The sequence below is a fragment of the Malania oleifera genome, chromosome 6, assembly GCF_029873635.1.
Source record: "Malania oleifera isolate guangnan ecotype guangnan chromosome 6, ASM2987363v1, whole genome shotgun sequence".
NCBI classification, from domain to species: domain Eukaryota; kingdom Viridiplantae; phylum Streptophyta; class Magnoliopsida; order Santalales; family Ximeniaceae; genus Malania; species Malania oleifera.
Window position 1 is genome coordinate 52,735,218 of NC_080422.1, and position 23,108 is coordinate 52,758,325.

At 37.6% G+C, this 23,108-nt stretch overlaps 1 protein-coding gene across 5 annotated transcripts in view; it reads left to right on the forward strand.

Moving 5' to 3' along the window:
• Positions 1–23,108, forward strand: part of LOC131157581 (probable ADP-ribosylation factor GTPase-activating protein AGD15) — a 47,098-nt gene that overhangs the window by 10,395 nt on the left and 13,595 nt on the right. For all 5 annotated transcript variants that reach the window (XR_009137286.1, XR_009137288.1, XR_009137287.1 and 2 more), the window contains exons 2-3: positions 12,027–12,085; positions 20,149–20,239. Coding sequence is in view for 2 of the 5 variants with exons in the window: in XM_058111849.1 (XP_057967832.1) it covers positions 12,027–12,085; positions 20,149–20,239 (150 nt within the window). In the remaining 3 variants the exon portion in view is untranslated. The remainder of the gene's footprint in view (positions 1–12,026; positions 12,086–20,148; positions 20,240–23,108) is intronic.

The following is a 23,108-nucleotide window of genomic DNA, read 5'->3' on the forward strand; positions in this document are numbered from 1 at the left end:
GAATGTTTGAAACCCCGTAAAATATTAATAAATCTAACAATGGATCCCCAAAGAACATGTTATTGATCTTTGAGTGGTTCTTGAGGTGAGGAAGCCTCACAACACTAATAGGTTGTCCGATGGTTGTGAGGTGGAACAATATGTAAAGGAAAAAGAACCTAACTTAACAAAGATTCAAAGACCGGTCTTGATTAATGTTAGAACATCTCAAACATATCATCGTACCATTCGAAAGGATGGGTGTGTAGGGGCTGCTAGTACCTTCCCCTCACATAACCGAACTCCCGAACACAACTCTAAAACATATACTAGAGACCATTGGTCCCTTGTACCCTAGAATTAGCTAGAGAACAATTAATCTATAATAATTAGTAAACTTAATCACACCTAGGTAAAAAAGGTTAGTGGCAATTCCATGAACCTACAAAGTGCAAGATAAAGAACATTAAGGCCTATTAGAGTGACTAACATGACAAAAGGGGAGAGAGTGACCAACAATTTTTCAGTATAAATTTATTATGAAATAGAGGAGTATTTTACATTATTGACATCAACGAATTGTGAAATAGAGGTGTATTTTATTGGGTAATGATAAATGTGTTATACAAATATGTTTTCATTGAGAAATGATAAAATGGGATATATATTGATATGTTTAAATGAAATGATGAGAGACGTGTTATACAGATATGCGAAATGAAATATACTGGTATGAGATGAGAATTGTGTAGAAATGATGAAAATTACACAGGAATGATAGAATGATACAGAAATGATGTGAACTATACTAACATGTTGAGATATATTGATATAATGGACTGTGAATGCTGAATTTGGAAATGAGAACCCCGATGGACCAGAATAATTCTAAGAGCATGGTACCATTGCTAGCATTGTGTTAGTGCAACCACACGTCTTGTATAGCGCGTGGCGTGGCAGTCGATTGGGCTAGTGTGAAGGGTTGTGTTGTCCCATGGAGTCCGGACCAGGTGTGGGCAGGCCAATCGTACTACAGACATGTTCACTGTTTTGATCTAACCGGGTAGGTCAACCGCGGTTAGATCCAGCCTTCGGGCCGCACAACCCGGTCATGTGGGGTGAATACATGACGATGTGAATATCCTCAGGGCAGTCATGAGCTACAGACATGACGTGTAAAATATATTGGTGGATGCTCATGAGCTAGGGAATGTTATAAAAGTGAAAAGTGGAATGAACAGTCATGGGTTATAGACATGATGTGCTATATGCTGGTGGACACCCATGGGCTGGAAAATGTGAATATGAATATAAGAAATGGGAGAATGTGAATTGATATGGGAAATGTGACTCACTCGAAAAATAAGTAGTGCGAAAGCTATCCCAAGTATAGGAGTTCAGTCGTGTTATAATTAGCCCAAGGGCCAGATCGCCTCCTCAGGGAATGTAGTTTAATTCTAGACTTCATGTAATCCCAAAGAAAATTAGAAAAGAAATTTTTACTGAACACGGTTCAAATTCGGTTTCCTGGGATGTTTGAGATTTTGTGACGAGATTAAACTCTAACTAAAAATTTAACACTCATAAAATAACTGAATAAAAACCAGACTCAAGTCCTGGATAACGAAAGAAATAAACCTACAACCATTCAACTAAATAAAAGCCAACTAAGCTAAACAATAATGGAAATTCAACTAAATAAAGATACCAGTTTTAATACGGAGATCAGAAAAAATTAAGTTCTAACAGAATTAACGCACGCAAATACTAACTTCATCAATAACATACCAAAGAAATTATTTGAATCAAAGAAAAATTGTTTAAATAAAAAACAAATTAAAGTAAATAATCCCAAACGAACTAAAGGCAATAATTAATTCAAGCAAGAAATAAAAAAACAAACTGAAGATTAATACTATTAAAGAAAATAAATTTAACATTAAAAGACTTCAATAAAGAAAATTTAATTAAGAGATATTGTTTATGACCAAAAAAAAAAAAAAAGAACTTTAAACTAGAAAAATAAAGTAAGAAAACTAAGTGTAAAGTAGGAGAGATGAGAGAGAGAAAGAGAAAAGAGAGATCTGAGAGACAGTGAGAAGATGGGACAAAGAGAGAGAGAATGGGAGAGTAGCCGTGAGAGAGAGAGAGAGAGTAGCCGAAAGTCCTCTGCACACAGCTGCTTTAAGCTGCTGTGTTTTGTTTTTTCTTCTTGTGGTCGGTGCACACACAGCAGTAAAAAGAGAGAAAGATGAGAGAAGAGAGAGAGGTAAAGAGATGAGAGAAGAGATAACAAGAGGAGAAAAAGAGAAGAGAAGAAAAGAGAAGGAAAGAGAAGGTGCCGTGAAGTTGAAGAATGGAGCTGCTCTCGGGTTCCCACAGGCAGCAAGCTGCTGCTGCTGCCCTCTGTGCACATGGCCTCCCAGGCCAAAGCCCCCCCCAAAAGAAAATAATTCCTCCAAAACCTAAAAGAACCCTAGCCGCCTCACGCATGGGCTGCATGCGTGGGTCACATCACAGCCCAACTTTATTTGCATTTTGAAGCCCCGCTGGTCTTTTGTAGTGTATTTGGCTGCCCCATGAACCCGGCGCACACACGGCCACCTCTTCAATTTCCCACGGGCTGCACCAACTTCCAGAACCTTCATTCTAATATTTTGCTTCCTTACTTCCTCGAATATTTTGCTGGCCCAGCCTACTTTATGGCCCAATGCAATTACTCCTTTGCTGCTGGCCGAATACACTGCTCCCATGTGCTGTTGCTCACGTGCCTACTACACTTTATTTTGCTTCCTTGGCCGAGCCCTATGCTGTGTATCCATCTCCCAAAGTTCCTCTCATTGGTTGCTCGATTTTTTTTTTATCATCAAAAAATAAATACCCCGGCTCTCCACGAACACGGCTCGGCTTCCGAAAATTATCTTTGACGCGTAATCTCATTTAACACTCACGTATGCTTTAATTTTAGTTTTAACGTCAAAAAATTATCCTACAATAGTAAAATACAAAAAAGTCTGTAAATTATTGAATAAAAAATAATTATTATAAATTGAGCGCAATGTTAAAAGATTGAACATAATTAGATGTTTAATAAAAAATATAATCTTTAATGCATGATTTTAAACACCTTATTATGCGATTTAGACGCGTAATCAAAATGTACAGCTGTGGGTTACAAACATGATGTGCTATATGCTAGTGGACACCCACAGGCTAGGAAATGTGAAAATGAATATGGGAAATGAAAGAATATAGATATGAATATGATTATGAGGAAAGAGAAAGTACGTAAATAGTATGAGAATGAATAAGTACGTATATGATATGAAAGAGAAAGAGTATGTATATGACATGAGATGTGAAAGTATACGAATAAGAAATGAGAAATGAAAGTATACGTATATGATTATGAAAATGATATGAAAGCTTATGAAACTATGTTTTACATATGTATATGATTATGAGTACATATTTGTATATATTTTCCTAGCTAGTATATTTATTAAAATGGAATGTAATATGATGTAGTTGAATTCATGTGCCACACACTGTAAATAATTTATTCCGACTTACTGAGAGGTGTCTCACCCAGATATCTAAACTTTTCAGGGAATCGTGACAGACCAGTAGACAAAGCTCCGAGATAGAAGGGGAGCTGGTACCCTGATAGATAGGGTAAGTGTTTGAGTTGGGAAATGAGTTTTGTGAAATCTACTGGGATATTTTGTGGAGTCGTAGGGATGTATATGTGTATGATAGATATATAGTACTTTGGAATTTGTATTCGGAATGGTATGGTAATATTGACTTCCGCTGTTAGGTATGGTTGTATGTAATAGACTGAATACCCGGTACCCCACTTTGGGTCGAGTTATGTTAATATGGCATCAGAGTTTGTGATGTGGTAGATGCTTGTTTATTGTGAAAAAAAAATTGGTATGAAAAAAAATCAGGGCGTCACAGTTTTGTATCAGAGCCTTGGTTGCTAGGTTCTGCAGACTTTAGTAAACAGCGAAATACAATATCAGAGTATAGGAATGGATTGTGAGGAGGATAAGAGATGGGTAGATTGAGATATGGGTTAGTGATTATTAGAGGAGGAGATTGGGAATTTAGGGTTCTATCTTGCGGCCTGGAGGCAGGAGTTCCGTGGTTGTTTCTGTGACTTTCTTGGGGTGACAACTTTAGGAAAATCATAGTAAACTATCGTTGGGTTTTGTTTTTGGATGGTAGAACTGAATCCTAAATTGGGATTGAGGATGATAAGATGAATGGTTATAAAATGATATTTTATGAGTTATAGTCCGATGAGGGTACTGATTGCGTGATAGTAACTGAGTTCTGAGACTGGTTGTTCCCTTTGCAGGATGGACCCTGAGAACAATAACACGAATGTTGGAGGTGATGGGGTAGGACCTTCCAATATGGGCAGCAGAGACCCCGATGCAGTGTTACGTAGCGTCACCCAGTAGGTGATGGCAGAGATGGCCAAGGGTTTAGGGGAGCAAAGCGGCACGATTGAGCAGTTCACGCGCATGAGACCCCCGTCGTTCTCTGGAGGAGCTGACCCATTTTTAGTTGAAAATTGAGTCTAGGATATAGAGGACATATTGGTAGTGCTCCCTTGTACTGAGGAGCAGAAAGTATCCTTTGCTGCATTCAAGTTGATTGGGGAAGTAAAAAGCTGGTGGAGATCAGTGAGACTGTTAGAGGAGCAGAGACCTGACCCTGTAGCGATGACGTGAAACTGCTTCAGGGAGATCTTTTCCGAGCGGTACTTCCCCGCTACTGTTAGAAATGCGAAGGCAGCGAAGTTTTTGCATTTGACTTGGGGACATATGACGGTATAGCAGAGAGAGGTAGTATCTTTACCAGCTGACTTGGTAATTTTAGATATGCATGAGTTTGAGGTAATTTTGGGAATGGACTGGCTAGCTGCTAACTACGCCAGTATAAATTGTTATCAGAGAGAGGTAGTATTCAGACCTCCAGGAGGACAGGAGTACAGATTTGTGGGGTCATGTGTGCGCACCCCACCACAGTTGTTATCCGCCATTCAGGCGAGGAAGTTGTTGTTAGAGGATTGTTAGGGATATTTGGCTTGTGTGAAGGAAGTATCAGAAGGGGAGTTGAGAATAGAGGATATCCCGGTAGTGAGGGATTTTCCTAATATATTTCCCGAGGATTTTCCGAGATTACCTCCTGATCATAAGGTAGAATTTGTTATTAATCTAGTTCCGGGGATAGCGTCGATTTCTAAAGCTCCGTACAGAATGGCAGCGGCAGAACTAAATGAGTTGAAGGAACAGTTGGATAAGGGGTTTATTCAGCCTAGCGTGTTGCCCTGCGGAGCGCCGGTATTGTTTGCGAGGAAGAAGAATGGGTCGATGAGAATGTGTATCGATTACAGAGAAATTAATAAAGTGACTATCAAGAATAAGTACTTGCTTCCCCGTATCGATGATCTGTTTGATCAGTTACAGGGGACAGACATTCTTGAAGATAGATTTGCGATTTGGGTACCATCAGGTAAGGGTTAGAGCATAAGATGTTTCGAAGACAGCGTTTAGAACCAGGTATGACCACTATGAGTTTCTAGTTATACCATTTGGTCTGACAAACGCTCCTGCTGTGTTTATGGACCTAATGAACAGGTCTTTCATCAGTACCTAGATCAGTTTGTAGTAGTTTTTATAGATGATATTTTGGTGTATTCAAAGAGCCCTGTGAGCACGAGGAACATTTGAGAATAGTGCTTTAGGTGCTGAGGGAAAAGAAGTTGTATGCAAAGTTCAGAAAGTGTGAATTCTGGTTGGAACAAGTTACTTTCCTTGGACACGTGGTGTCCAGGGGTGGCATTACGGTTGATCCAAGCAAGATTGAGGCAGTAGTGGATTGGAAAAGACCGGAAAGTGTGTAGGAAATTAGAAGTTTCTTGGGATTGGCTGGGTACTACTGCAAATTCGTTGAGGGCTTCTCTAAATTGTTGGGTCCTTTGATGAGATTGACCAGGAAAGGTGTGAAATTTGAATGGACCGACGAATGTGAACGGAGCTTTCAGGAGTTAAAGCAGCGGCTCATCACTGCACCGGTTTTGACGATTTCTTCAGGAAAAAAGGGTTTCGTAATTTACAGTGATGCGTCACACAAAGGGCTCGGATGTGTTCTAATGTAGTTGGGGAGAGTTATAGCATATGCTTCCTGACAGCCGAAAGAATATGAGAAAAATTACCTTACCCATGATCTAGAGTTAGCAGTGGTGGTTTGCGTGCTGAAAATTTGGAGACACTATCTATATGGGGGTAGGTGTGAGATTTTCGCCGATCATAAGAGTCTGTAATACTTCATACAGAAAGAATTAAACATGAGGCAGAGGGGATGATTGGAACTAATAAAAGATTACGACTGCACCATCAGTTACCACTCTGGAAAAGCTAAAGTGGTAACTGATGCTTTGAGCCGAAAATCAGTGGGATCAACAGTATCAGCAATGGTGGTGCAGCATCAGATTAGAATGGATCTGGAAAGACTTGGGGTGGAGCTTCTAGAGGGTAATCACTAGGCGTTCATCGCTAATCTAGTATTACAAGCCACCTTGTAAGAAAGAATTAAAGCTGCTCAGAGGAGTGATGCAGAGTTAGTAGAGATTATGGATAAAGTGCAAAATGGACAAGGAGCAGAGTTCAGTATCTCAGATGATGGAGCCTTGAGGTTTCGAACCAGGCTGTGTGTACTTGCCGACCTTGAGATTAAAAGGATTATCTTGGAGGAAACGCACCGATCCCTTTATATAGTGCACCCGGGAAGCACTAAAATGTATAGAGATTTTCGGCAGTCATTTTGGTGGAGCAACATGAAGAAAGAGATAGCTGAGTATGTAGAGCAGTGTTTGACATGTCTGAAGGTGAAAGCTGAGCATTAGAGACCGGCGGGATCATTGCAGCCACTCCACATCCCCGAGTGGAAGTGAGAGCATATATCGATGGATTTTGTTACAGGATTACTGCCGGCATTGTGTGGATAGGATGCCATCTAGGTAGTCGTAGATCGTTTGACGAAGACTGCCCATTTCCTTCCTATTAGAGTTAACTACTCTATGAGCAGACTGGCAGAGTTATATGTACAGGAGATAGTTAGTCTCCATGGCGTGCCAGTGTCCATAGTTTCAGACCGAGACCCACGGTTTACACCTCAGTTTTGGAGGAGTTTGCAGAGGGCCATGGGTTCTCAATTGACGTTCGACACAATATTTCATCCTCAGACAGATGGCCAGATGGAGAGGACAATTCAGGTTCTGGAGGATATACTACGAGCATGTGTGCTGGACTTCGGGGGCAATTGGATATAGTTTGTGCCATTGGTCGAGTTTGCTTATAATAACAGCTATCAGGCTAGCATTGGGATGACACCATATGAGGTGTTATATGGTAGGAGATGCCGATCTCTATTATACTGGGATGAGATTGGGGAAAGATAGATTTTGTTGCCAGAACTGGTACAACAGACTCATGATAAAGTTAGATTCATTAGAGACAAAATCAAAGCAGCTCAGAGTCGGTAGAAAATTTATGTAGATACTCGCCGGCGAGAGTTAGAGTTTGATGTGGGGGATCATGTATTATTGAAAGTTGCACCGATGAAAGGAATTATAAGATTTGGAAAAAAAGGGTAAGCTGAGCTCTAGGTTTATTGGACCATTTGAGATATTGGAAAGAGTGGGTCCAGTTGCCTATAGGTTAGCATTACCACCGGTGCTGTCCAGAGTTCATGATGTATTCCATGTATCGATGTTGAGGAAATACGTCCCTGATCCCTCACATGTAATCAGCTATGTGGCATTAGAGCTTAAGGATACTCTGACATATGAAGAGGTGCCAGTGCAGATTCTAGATTGGAAGGAACATGAGTTACGCACAAAAGGATTCCATTGGTAAAAGTGTTGTGACGCAACCACGCAATTGAAGAAGTTTCATGGGAATTGGAAGATAAGACGCACTAGCAATATCCACACCTGTTCAGTGGAGCTTAGAGTTTAGGTAGTAAGAGTAAAAGTAAATGACAATGTCTGTTTATTGTTTTGTACAAGGTAGAGTAGTTGGTGTTTTTAGTTTTGATTATGAATGGTTTTGAGAGAGTTTTCTTTTATGTGATTGATTGTAATCTCTATTTTAACCACGGTATTCCTCCGTTACAAGTGAAAGTTATTAATAAATTTGGGATGGGGCCGCTATGTGGGTGGCTGCCGGCTCTTCTTAGAGTCGGATAAATATTTCAGTGATTCTCAGAGGAGGGTGTGATAAGTGAAAGTTAGCAAATTTCGAGGACGAAATTTTATAAGGAGGGGAGGATGTGAAGACCCGGAAAAGTAAAAAAATAAAATAATTAATTAAATTATTATTATTAATTAAATAATATAATATAATATAATAATATTATAATATAATATAATATATATATATTATTCCTTCCTGAAGAATCAGGAATGAATTAGTTAGGAAATGAAATCAGAGGCAGAGCCCCCCCTCCTGTGATGTGCCATCTCTCTCTCTCTCCTCACGTCTCCGTCTCTCGTCTCTCTCTCTCCTCAATTTCCTCGGCCAAACGTGCGCTGATCGGAGAACGGAAAATACTCTTGGGTTCCATTCTCCGCCACCGACATTTTAACCAGAGTGGATTTGTTGTAGGAGCGTCGTAGGCACCACTCTTGGGATAAGGTAATCTCTCTCTCTCTCCTCAATTTTTCCTTAAATCTCTAACCAAATCAACAATTGGACACCACCACGGGGTCCTAGCTCCAATCCTCATCATTTTGATCTGACCATATTTTTAATTTGGGTTTCCTAGGCACCACTCCAAGACTAGCGTAAGGATAGTGAAATTATATCCATTAATAATTTTTAAAGTTTAATTAGTATTGGAAGTGTGTGGGCCTATGAAATGTTAAAATAATTGTAATTCTGGGGTTGAGTTAATTGAATTGGGGAAAATGTGATTTCAGGGTTTTGAGTTCCGAACGCCGCGGGGGTGAATTTAGGGATTTTAGAAAGCCTCTCAGTAAGCAGGTAAGGGGAATAAATTATATCAGTTATTTTTGAAAACTATTGGTTGAGTAAATATGTGAAAATGAGATTATGATATATTCACCGTGGTAATTATAATATGAATATCAGGTGAAAAATTGTGTGGCATGAGGAATTTTGATATAATAAATTTATACTGGGAAAGTGTTAGAAATTGAGAAATGTGTTTTTGTACTGAGAAATGATACTATGTTATAGTATGGAAATGTTTTACTCAGATGTGAAAATATTAGAAACCCAGTATTGTTATATATATACATGTGTATTTTACTGAGAAATGATGAAAGTGATATACTGATGAGTATTTTATGAGAAATGACGAATTGTGAAACAAAGGTGTATTTTACTGGGTAATGATACATGTGTTATAAAGATATGTTTTCATTGAGAAATGATAAAATGAGATATATATATAGATATGTTTAAATGAAATGATGAGAGATGTGTTATATAGATATGAAAATTACACAGGAATGATAGAATGATATAGAAATGATGTGAACCATACTGACATGTTGAGATATATTGATATAATGGATTGTGAATACTGAAATGTGGTATGAGAACCCTGATGGACCAGAGTAATTCTGAAAGCACGGTACCGTTGCTAGCATTGTGTTAGTGCAATCACATGGCTTGTATAGCGTGTGGTGTGGCAGTCAATTGGGCCAATGTGAAGGGTTGTGTTGTCCCCTAGAGTTCGGACCAGGTGTGGGCAGACCAATCATACTACATACATGTGCACTATTTTGATCTAACCGGTTAGGCCAACCGCGATTAGATCCAACCTTTGGGTTGCACAGCATTTTCATTTGGGGTGAATACATGATGATGTGAATATCCTCTGGGCAGCCATGAGCTACAGACATGACGTGTAAAATATATTGGTGGATGCTCATGAGTTAGGGAATGTTATGAAAGTGAAAAGTGGAATGAACAGCCATGGGTTACAGACATGACGTGCTATATGTTGGTGGACACCCATGGGCTGGAAATGTGAATATGAATATAAGAAATGGGAGAATGTGAATTGATATGAGAAATGTACAACTGTGGGTTACAGACATGACGTGCTATATGCTGGTGGACACCCACAGGCTAGGAAATGTGAAAATGAATATGGGAAATGAAAGAATATAAATATGAATATGATTATGAGGAATGAGAAAGTACGTAAATAGTATGAGAATGAATAAGTACGTATATGATATGAGAGAGAAAGAGTATGTATATGACATGAGATGTGAAAGTATACGAATAAGAAATGAGAAATGAAAGTATACGTATATGATTATGAAAATGATATGAAAGCTTATGAAACTATGTTTAACATATGTATATGATTATGCGTACATATCTGTATATATTTTCCTAGCTAGTATATTTATTAAAATGGAATGTAATATGATGTAATTGAACTCATGTGCCACACACTGTAAATAATTTATTCCGACTTACTGAGAGGTGTCTCACCCAGATATCTAAAGTTTTCAGGGAATCGTGACAGATCAGTAAATAGAGCTCCGAGATAGAAGGGGAGCTAGTACCTTGATAGACAGGGTTAGTGTTTGAGTTGGGAAATGAGTTTTGTGAAATCTACTGGGGTATTTTGTGGAGTTGTAGGGATGTATATGTGTATGATAGATATATAGTACTCTAGAATTTGTATTCGGAATGTTATGTTAATATTGACTTCCGCTGTTAGGTATGGTTGTATGAAATAGACTGAATACCAGGTACCCCACTTCGGGTCGGGTTATGTTAATATGGTATCAGAGTTTGTGATGTGGCAGATGCTTGTTTATTATTGTTTATTGTGAAAAAAAAAATGGTATGAAAAAAAATCCGGGCATCACACATTCAACATGAGTGTAAGTCTCAACCTTTGTGCCAAGAGTGATGTGTGACTACATTCTCCAATGAGTCATCCATTGGGTTCTCAATCCCACACGAAAGCTAAAGACCCTCCTCGAGGATGTCAAGAGTTCGCCCTTGAGCTCTCCTTAGGGTGCTAATTTAGTACCCAAAAGGATTCTAGGAGAGCTAGATCGCTCGCTTGGTGTTCCCTCAAAAGTAATCTCTCTATTGCATTCTTGTTTGCATAAAAATAACCAATCATGGGTGTAATGATCATGGATCATAGCCCAAGAATGCTATCAAAGCAACTTTCTGGATCCACAACAACATCATAACGACATTTAAAATGATTCCTATGAATGGAAGTGTAGGGCATGTTATATTCACTTCCAAATTCACTGAAGTTCCTTCACAACCCATCTGACATGAACAATATAACCATGCAAGGTTGCCCAATAAGCCCTTTATGTGTGTTATGGATACAAGAATGTAGCACCTGACACTATGCATAGTTGAATTGGGGAGGAGGTTGAGATGGATGAGTGGCAACATAAGATGGCTATTGGGCTAGCTTTGATGGTAGATTCTATTCTCCCCACCTTTTTTTTTGTTGAATTTTCAGTAAATTCTTTGTTTCCTTATTTGGTAACTATTTGAATCCTAACTTTAACCCCCTTATACACGTGCTTGCGCACAATTAAAGCATAATTGTCGTGTTGGTGGGAGTGTTAAGAAAATTCTGTTAAAGAAAAGCTGATATAGAACTGCTTCACCTATTTGTCATACTGAAGTCTTTGTATCTCAATTTCTTGAGTTGCTTTCCAGTCCCCATTGAAATAGGCTCTGATGTTAGTAGTTATATGTCTGGTGTGTCTATATGCTCAAGCTATGGTTAATTAGGCTGTGATTGGAAGCTGAGTCAGTGCAATGTCGTGTACACACTAAATGTTTTTCATAAAAAATTTCATTTGTTACAATCTGTATGTTAGTTCATCTGGATTTTATTTTCTTCAGTTGTTAAAAGTTTCATATGTATTTCATTATTTAGCTGGTCCATTTTATTTTTATGATACACCAATCATATTTAATTTTCTTGCTACTTCTCTGCAGATATTGGAGGACCTTCTTAAGCAACCAGCAAATAGGGAATGTGCAGATTGTCGAAGCAAGTATGCATTTAAGGATCTATTTATGATATTTCTTGATGTTGTCATTGGATGAATGATTATTGAGAATTTACTGTCAAGAAATCATGGATAGATGCAGTTAACTAAAAATTTTGAAGTGAATTTAACATGCCTTACACTTTCTGGTGATGGCTGTTTATGATCTACCTGTTGGTTTCTTATTTTCAATTGCTACTTAACATTATGGAGCAGTGTAATATTCAGTTTATGGGGGGTTTGCTAATTAAGATCAACTTCCAGTCCGTGTCATGTGAACCTAGGTACAAATGTTTGGTGCAGGTTTATGTTTCAAGCACTGAATTCATTTTTAACTAAATCATATTATGAGTAAAGTAAATCTGCTTACACATGCATGGGATGTCTTGTCTTGCCCATTTACAGGGGGGGAAAAAAAAAGCACCAGAGAGAAAGTGAACATGCTTTTGAAGTATGTGGATTTATACTTCGTAAGGCCACCAGCCGCCACACACATAACCATGCCATGTTATATCTGATATGGGCATTTCTCATATTTTGAAAATGTTCCTGTGATAAAGAGCCGAAGTTATATGTTTGTTCTTTTCTTACTGTAATCTTCATTTTGAGATTATTTTTATTAATTTTAATCCTGTTTTGGTGAACATGCCTATGAGATGCTGTTGCATGTAAGATGTTTCTTGGATTTACTACTTGAAGTATCTGTAATATTTTAGGAAAAAAATTGATTCCATGAGAGCCAGAGAGGCAAGTCATGGAATCTTAAGGAAGGGGTAAGTACAAGTTTTGTTTCTATGGGTTGGCATGGATTTCTAAGATTTTAGAGTTGGCATGAAGGGAGTTGTCTAACTTATGTGTGGTTGACCATATTAAGGTTTTAGAATTCAAAGGTGAGAACTAACGTTAATGCAATGAAGATTCAGGGTTAAGAGTGTGCACATTTGCCAAATTTGACACCAGTGATTTCATTATATTCAATATTTTTCTAGTGGACAATGGTCAGACATAATTGCTGCCCTTTTATTGGTATGCGTAGGAAACTATTTAGATGGAATAGGTAATAAATGAGTAGTTGACAAAGGACGATGTCCCGAGTATTCCAGGATTGGGAATAGGAGGAATGATCTAGAGCAGTTCTTGAGTTGATTAATTCATTTATGTAGTATGAAGAATTGGGCTGTCCCTGTGAGTAGCCTTAGTTGTCAAATTTTTGCCTGGGCAATGCTGGATACCTTGGCTCTTTTTTATGGCAATATCTGTGAAGATCCAACTGTAAATGATGATCCCTGTTCCAAAAAACTTGAGCACAAAATTGTTTGTTTTGATGTTGGTATTGTTAGCTGAGGACAACCAGAATATTCTATGGAGCCGTTGACTGCAGGAACAGAGAGAGAACGAATAGGGAAGGGTGAATCAACATAGACACCCATCACCCAAAAGCACCTAGCGGTATACAATTACAAAAAAATAATCACAAAAATAGCCTTACACAAAAAGCATAAAGAATATTACACACATACGAATTACATGTTCTTATCTCTTGGTCTACACCTACTCAACTGATGCGGTGACATTAGTTTGTCCACTAGAAACTCATGGTGAGCTTGGTTCGTAGGCTTAGGATGAAGGAGTTTGATGTGTTGCCTAATGATCATCTTAGGAGAAAAGCATCCCTCAATGAGTGATATGAGTTGCTTTTCAATGATTAAATGTGTTCGAGACAGAAGATTGAATTTAAATGGGTCAAGAGGGTGGGGAATTGTAACTCTTAAATTTTTTTTTTTTCCAATTGGCAAAAGGTTAAATTATTTAATCCAAGGAGTTGAAGACTAGTGATTGGTAGGTTGTTAGCGATTCTAATTTGATTGTTTAGGAGATGTTTTATTTTTATAGGAATCTTTATTTGGAGGAAGATAGCTTTACACCTTCGGTTAAAAGTTTGGGTTGGAGCCTATTTTTGAATGATAAGATGTGTTTAGAGAAATCTTTTACTTTTGAGGATGAAAAGGTGAGAAATGTTGTTTCTGTGATGGATAGAGAAAATGCTCTATAGGATCTAATGGTTTTACTATAGTCTTTTGGTGGAAGTGTTGGGGTGATTGGTAAAAGTGTCAAATCTGTTTTCATTACTGGAGTATGGCTTAATGAAGGATTTTAGGCCTATTAATTTGTTACAAGGATGTGTAAGATTATAGCTTCAAGTCCCTGTTGATAGATCTTAAAAAATTTTAATTGTTTTAATTCTATAATGTGTATTACTTTTGTTGGAGATAGGAAATTATGTAATGAGGTGGTTGAAATTGCCAGGAGGTGGAATAAGAAAGGCGTTGTGTCTAAATTGGACTTTGAGAGAACTTATAATTAATTGATTGGGTTTTTCCTGGTAAGATTTGAAACAAGAAAATTTTTGATCTTAGGTCAAGGAGTTGAATTAGGGGTTTGTTGTATGCTATATATTTTTTTTAGTGTTAATAAGCAGACTAAATCTTGGTTTTCAGTCACTAACTGAGTATTGCAGGCTTTAATAAGACTTTTATGAGCTTTCTATAGGTTTGGGAAGATGGCGGTGTGAATTTGTGTTTAAATGTGCTTGCTTGGCTATAGTTTTTTGAGAAGATTTTGGGTTTGCAAATTGACATTCCAAAGAGTGGTTTAGCTCCTTTTAATTCGAGTTTTCTTGTCTTATTTTGATTCTTTAACTAGTTGTGCGGTTTTGAATTGGTTGTTAACCTATCTTGGGTTCTTTTGGGTAGTGATCTTTTTGGGACTCAGTAGCCATTTTGGTTTCTAAGCATGTTGGTTTTTGCAGGGTGCTCTTTTTGCTTGGATGGTTGTCATTTTTATTTAGGCTTTTTTCTCATCTGTTCCTTTTTATTTTCTAACTTTATTTAAAATTCCTATTGGAGCTGTAGCTAAGTTGGGGAGAGCGATAAGGGAGTTTCAGTAGTCTGGCATGTAGGAGAGAATGTATCATTCAGTTAATGGAGATTAGGGAGGTTGTGTAGGCCTAAAATCTGAAAGTTGGTTTGGGTCTTGATATTTCAGTGTCCAAGAACATTAATCTTGTGCAGAAGTCAATGTGATGAATTATATGGATATTAATTCTCTTTGTTATAAGGTGATCAAAGTAAGTTTAGTCTTCCAAAACCAAAAGTATAGATGCATGCTAATAGTCGTGCTTGTGTTAACCATGAGAGTACTTCAAAGTTCATTTATTAAATTTTTTCTCTTTTCTTCCCTTTTGAAGTATAAAGTTGGTGATTGTTCTCATGTTCTTTTTGGGATTGTTCTGGAAAGTGATGTTTCTTTTTCTATGGCCTCCCTTTGTTTTTGCCACTTTTATAGTTTGCATATTGGTTGTACTTCTAGACTTTGTATTCCTGTTGGGAATTTTGTTTCTTGGAACTTTATTTGCATAAAGGCTGTAATGTCAGGGATGCTGAGGAGTATACTTTGTTAGTAACTTATTAGATTCTTTTCAGCCTTCTTCTAGGACGGGCAGTAGATTGTGGACTTTGATGGTTCTGGCATCTTGAGGACAGTAAAAGAAACAGAGAAAAAGAGAATTGAGAGAAATAAAAAGAGAAGAAGAGAAGATGGGAGCAGAAGAGAGAAACAGCAGGACAATACGGAAACAGAACAGGGCAAGAGGAAAAAGAAGGGAAGGAGGAAGAAGGAAGAAGGAAGAACAAAGAAGGAGATGAGAGGGAGAGGCTGCACAAGAGAGAGAGATGGAAAACCAGTCTGGAGTTCTAAGTTCAAATGGTAGCTGTATCATACAACACATTAAGTACTTAAACCTACATCTAACTAAGCACATAATTAGCTAATAACCCTAACATAACATGAAATTACATGGCCCGGACAAAAATCTAATACATGCATAGTTTCCTAAATCTACACTGAAAATAAGTATGCTGAACATGGTTTTATTTAATGGTAACGGTGACAGTCACTGATCGCTGTGTAACGGTTGCTGCCATTACGGCCATTATGTAACATATAACAGACACTGCACCCGTGAATTTTCCTTTTTTTTGTTTGCATTAGTAAACTTGTTAAAAACATATAGACTCAGATGTTTTGATACCAAAATCCTATATACTAATGCTTTAAATGATTTTTAGTAAATTTTAATCAATTTAAATATAACAAATACTACAAATGTTGGATGTCGTCTTGGTTGCATTAGTCCCTACTGCTGAGAAGAAGCATGTTTTTGCTACTTCTCACTATTTCATTGATTATAAGTGAAGTTTCAACCAAGAACTCATAAATATAGAGAAAAATATAGCATATAGAATTCCATCTTTTGTACTTTTTTAGTCTTTAATGGAATTTTTAGTCTTTAATAAATAAAATATAGAATGCTCATATATATATTTATACAAAAATAAAAGAGATATTCAAAATTGTAATAACTATCGTGGAATTAAACTTATTAGTCATACGATGAAACTATGGGAAAGGATAGTTGAACAAAGATTGAGGTTAGAAACAAAGGTCTCAGAAAATCAATTTGGTTTTATGCTTGGAAGATCTACCATAGAAGCTATATATCTTTTAAGAAGATTAATGGAAAAGTTTAGGGAAAAGAAGAGGGACTTGCATATGATATTTATTGACCTAGAGAAAGCATATGATAGGATACCTAGGGAAGTTCTATGGTGGGTTTTAGAAAAAAAAGGGTGTATGTAGTAGGTATACTGATGTCATTAAGGATATGTATGATGGAGTTTTGACTAGTGTAAGGACTATAGATGGAGAAACTAGAGAATTTCCAATCACCATAGGTGTACTCAAGGATCTGCTTTGAGCCCTTATCTTTTTGCTTTAGTGATGGACCAATTGACTAAGAGTATTCAAAAGGAGGTTCCATGGTGTATGTTGTTTGCAGATGATATTGTATTAATTGATGAAACTAGGGACGGAGTAGAGGCTGAGTTAGAATTATGGAGAGAAACTTTGGAATCTAGAGACTTTAGGATAAGTAGAAATAAGACAAAATATATGAAATGTAATTTTAGTAATGGTAGGAGGAATATTGGAGACAAAGTTAAACTTGATAATGAAGAAATAAATAGTACTTGTAGATTTCGATACTTTGGATCTATTATGTAAGCTGAAGGAGAAATTGAAGATGATGTAACGCATAGAGTTAAAGCAGGTTGGGTAAAAAGGAGAAGTGCTTCAAGTGTGCTCCGTGATTGTAGAATACCCTTAAAATTAAAAGGGAAATTTTGTAGGACAGCTCTAAGACCAACTATGCTATATGGATAAGAATATTGGGCGACGAAGAAACAAAATATCGAAAAAGTAAAAGTTGCTGAAATGAGAATGTTTAGATGGATGAGTGATTTAACTTTGAAAGATAAATTAAGGAATGAACATATTCGCGGTAGGTTAGGTGTAGCTCTTATAGAAGATAAGATAAGGGAGGGACAACTCAGATGGTATGGAGACTTGCAACATAGGCCACATAGTGTGCTGGTGAGGAAGAGTGAGTTAGTTACTGTGTGAGGTAGTAGAAGGGGTAGGGGTAGACCTAAAATAACTTGGGAGGAGATAGTAAGGATTTAATATCCTTGAATCTGTCAAAAGAAATGGTCTATGATCGCATAAATTGGCGGAAAAGGATTCATATAGCCAACCCCACCTAGTGGGATTTAAGGCTTGGTTTTGTTGTTGTTGTTGTGTATATTAATATATTGGTAAAAGATAAGATGCATATATTACCAAATTTGGAATGAGTACAAACGTTACATCTGAAGCTGACAGAAAGTCAGCATCTTGGCTTTAATCTAGAAATTCAATTCCTTTCTAAGGAATCTGAATTTGACATCTTTTATGACTTGCTGAATATTATACTGTATATGTGCCTTTGCATCAGCATAGAGAACTGAATTTCTCAGTTTCCAGATGTGATAAAGTGCTGCAGACCAAGTTATCTTTACTACTGTAATCTGAATTCTGTACGGATCCTTCTGTAAGCTGCCTGGGCAATATGGCAATTGAAAAAATGAGACTCCTTGTTTTACCAGTGGAGTCGAATAATTTGCATTTAGCATCATTTAATTTTCCCGATTTTACCCTTGCCCAAAGTAGGAAGTCTACCTAGAATAGAAAGCCAGCTAATGAAAGATTGGTTTAAGTTTAGCATGCTTAGTCCAGATGAGATTAGCCCAAGAATTGACTGAAATTTAAACTCTTATTGATTCCCAGGCTAAGGAGATGGAGAATTTATCAATTTGAATTTAAGCCCAGCTCATCCTATCTTCATTTCTTTTATCAGGGGAAAAATAAGTAGAATTCTTCAGTGTTAAAACATTCTGAGATGCCTTCCTTGGCCAATTCCAGTCTTGATTATTGATTGATTCTGCCAATTTTGCGAATTTTTTAATTCCAAGCTCAAGCTGTATATGAGGTCTGTAATATTCAAGTAATGGACTATGCGGATGCCAATTATCATGTAGAATGCAGATGTTCTTTCCGTTTCCAGCAATATATTTAATGTGTGGACACACCAAAGGTCTAATTTTCAATAATGTCCTCCAAATCCAAGATTCAGTGGATATTTCACTTAATGCCCAGAAATTCTTCTCCTTTATCTTGTATGTATGAATCCATATTACCCATAGGAGCTCCTTGGAAGGGCATAACTGCCATATAGTTTGACCATTGCAGTTTTATTCCATTCTGAGAGTAATTTAATCACAAGACCTCCTTCCTTAATTGGCTTACACACCTCCTGCCAGTTCAGCATACAACAACTGGTATTCCATTCATTGCTTTTCCATAGGAAAGCTTTGAATTTTCTTTCAAGCTCATATATGACAGCTTAAGGAAAAAAGCTAGATGATGCCCAATAAGCTTGAATACTAGGAAGTATTGGTTTGATTAATTGAAATATTCCAGCATAAGAGAGCAATTTATGAGTTCACTAATTAATTCTTGCTGAAACACAACCTTTCAGTCCACTTTCCTGTCTCATTGACATTAGTGGCAAACCAAGATATCTGACAGGAAGTTTTCCAATAGAAAAAACAAGTATTTGGCAATCTGATTGGCTTTATCTAGAGGCAAGCCAAAATAGAATATCTCATACTTTGTAAGATTACATTTGAGGCCTGTAATTTTATGGAATATGTGCAAAACATGCTCAATACACTCTGCAGACTGAATATTTTCTTTGGCCAAAATTAAAAGGTCATCAGAAAAACGGAGATTCAATAGTGTTAGATTACTACCTTATATAAAAGCTTAAGCTGTTAGGTTCTAGCCAACAATGTATATCAAGCGTTAACGCTCACCTGCACATGCAGCCCGATAGCACGTGGAGAGATAAACACATGACAAATAACACCCATTACCTATAGTTTTAAACACCACACAACAAGCATGGGCTATAAGGCTAGAACCCAGGATCTCCTGGTAACCAGCTCTAGTACCATGTTAGATTACTACTTTACCTAAAAGATTTAGCTATTTGGTTGTGGGCCAACAACGTATATCAAGCTTTAACAAAAAGATTCAATTTTCTGCCATTTGCATGGTAGCTGAGTTCATCTTCTGTCATGATAAATTGAATCCTTTTGCCTGGACTATTTATTGGGACGTCTTTGTGTCGTCTTCAACAGAAATTGGCAGTTCATTCATTGCAGACACTTCTTGTTAATTTTCTCCGAATTTGTATATATGCTTTCTTGACCAATATGTATCACACATTTTCTGTTAATGCAATCTTGAATTTGAGAATCTGCTATGGGTCTAACTGGGTTTAAGTTTTATACCTTAAACTGTGGCCTACATAATAGTCTTGTCATAAAGTCATAACACTAGGAACTGCTAGATGCAGCAGGTTATGCACTTCTTTCTTTGTCTAGAATGATGCTTTTCAACTAATTTTGTCCATAGCAATTTAACCTCAGTTAGAACTCCCAACTTTAAGGTTTTAAATTTTATTTTTAAGTTGAAGTCACTGGAAGCATAGTATTAATGGGGTTTCAAGCTGAAAGTTTGAAATATTTATATTTAATGCATTCATGTTGTTTTGTGATGTACTATTTTAGGGCTCCACGATGGGCAAGTGTGAACCTTGGAATATTTATATGCTTGCAATGTTCAGGAATTCATCGGAGTCTTGGTGTACATATCTCAAAGGTTTACTTTATCTATGCTTATTTTCCTCCTGTTATCTTTTTCATTGATCAAGTTAATTGTTACGTTAAAAAATTACCCTTTCTTTTATAGTGTAAAAAAGGTTTACGCACAAGCATGAATTTAGCACTGTTATTTGGTGGTGGAAATTGAAGGGCCCGCAACTACTTTTTCTGCTTTGAACTCATGCTTTTGTTGGTGAATTCTGCTGTTGCCTGTCCATACATGCTAGGCTAATGGTTAGAGAGTCAATAAATAAATCCATAGTTTTTTGTTAATGGGAAATTTAATAAAAATATGATTGATGTGCCAGTTTCTAGTGTGCAGATTGATATGTGTAGTGCATTGGTAATGAAGTACTGCTTGGCACTATCACTATGAAGTATCATGACCTGTGAATCGAACTGTAAGCAGATGTGCAAAAGATGGTAAAAAACTCGAAATGAACTTTCACTAAATAAATCCAAGTCCTCCTGGGTCATGGTTGAAAAAAGTAAATAAAAGAGTAGGGAATATCTGAACCTACTTTGACGGAATAGGACTAGGACCCCAAACATTGGAATAAACTAACCTCAAAAGGCTTACTGCCTGTACATTGACTTGGGAAGCAAATGGAACATGGTGATGCTTTACCAAATGACAAGACTTAAAGACTAGACATAGAGCTCAAAGTAGGAACCAACTACTTTAACTTGTCTAACAAAGGATACCAATGCGCCAATGGGATTTGAAAAGGTGTGGCTGTAGTGGTTCTGGCATTGTCTTAAAGTAGTAAAGTCTACCAGCCAAAAGTTTTCCACCAATTTTCTTCCCTGTCTTCAAATCCTAAATAACAGCAGAATTAAGAAAAGAAGGTTATAAAACAATCCAGTGATTATGTAATCAGGAATATACGAAACAAAAGGAAGAGAGATTGAGGGAGACTTATTAGTAAGGGCAACTCGAGGTAGACACTAGACACTTCTCGGGATGCCTGATAATGCAGGAATACTCCTGACATAGATATAGTATGTTGTCCAATGGTTGAAGAAGTAGGGGCGCAATCTGTGGTGATTGATGAGAGAAACATACTCATGAGATTCATGGTCTCCATCCCCATGCCCATAAAAATAAAAATAAAAAAAGAGAAAAAAAAAAAGAGAAAAAAACCAGTCAACCAACAACAAGGTCCAAAACAAATCACACACTAATACAGCACTGCCACTGCCCCAGTTACCAGTGACGAATAGCCTTTAACAGCATTGAGGACTGCAACTGAATAATTAAAGAAGTTGGATCTTTGGACCAAAATTCATGACCCACAACTTGATATCATGGTTTATAAAGGGATTCAAGATATGTGGGAACAAATAAGATAGAAAATAATGCTAATGAATTAATGTGTTGGCAGGTCAGGGTTGTCGATCTTTGGCCAACGCATAAGGCTGTGTGCGTGGGATTTTGGCAGTGGGATTTGAGGGGCTACAGATTGGCAATGTCTGTGGGCAACGATGATGCTTCTTTTTAAATTCATTAGAGGTTCTTATGGTTGTAAAACAATAGTGTTGTCTAGAATATTTTCATCAACTGCTCTGTTCTCAACCCATTGCTGCTGCTGTTTCAGGCCTACAATGGTGTAGGTTCACTCCCTGCAATACCTGCCTATGCTTTCCTTGCACTTCTTACTTGGTGTTGAACATGTTTTCCCTTTCCCACTTTGGGATTGGGAGAAACAGTAGCACTAATAACGGTCTAGAGGTCATGTTATCCTCCATTATCTCTGTCACTAACAATGTCATTCAATTTATTTGAGGATTTAGCTAGTTTGTAGGGACTATCTTGTAGTACCTTCTGTAGATAGTAAAAATAGAGTGAAGCTCAATGGAGCATGCAAAGTAGATCCCCATGTTGAGCTTATGGGAGGGGTGCAGTAGATATAAGAGGCATGACTGAAATTGTTGCCATAGAAGGTGGTGGGTGAGAGACTGCTACAGGGTTAAAGGTGGAAAGATCTCTTTGTGCTGGCAGTGCGCTGTTATTATACCCCCTAAAACAAGGAGTGTTGGGCATTGTTCGCACTTAGGCATAGGTTGGCTGGAGAGGCTGGGGTAGTCCCTTGAGGCTGTGAAATCAAAGTGGATGCAGTAATCATCTGATTAATGGTGATTACTGGCTGATAAAGTATTTTAATGTTCTTTTAAAGAACTTCAAGCAAATTATCTTGGGAGGATTGGAAAATTTGCATCATATGGGCCATGTTGATGGTAAAATTTCATGATTCTTGGCGCTCAGTATGATGATCATGTGAGTCTGCTCAATTCTCTGTTGGGTAGGTTGCTTTTTTTTGGACAACAGGGTAGGTTAGGTATTAGGAGCTTCTTGTTGGTAATCGACCTTCTGTTATCCATTACTTTGAACAATTACAGTGTCCAATGTAGTGAGGGTTCTTGAAAGGGGTTGAGAGTCTGCATTGCACACAAATAAATGGATATTCTAAGTTGGGTCCAAAGAGAAAAAAATGAGGCAATCTCTAGGAAGCTCAAACATGATAGATAGCAGGTGAAGCATGGTTAGGGGTACTTATAGGCGAGGCAAACACGTGTGGATTGCCATCTTCTGAATAATAATGTCACATCTGGCACGTGAAGCCGCAACCAGTGAGAGAGATAAATTTTTGGCCCGATGGAGTAATGTCGCATGGTTAACTGGCATGTCAAGCCACAATAAATTCGAAAGGGACAAATTGTTGGCCCAATGGAGTGATGACACATGGTCAATGTAGGAAAGAAGAAAAGGGGACACGTGTTACAAGTGGCATGTGTAGACACTTGAGGATAGCGCCATAGCCTAAGGAAAGGCTAAAGGGGCAGACTCCCGTTAATGAACCTGAATT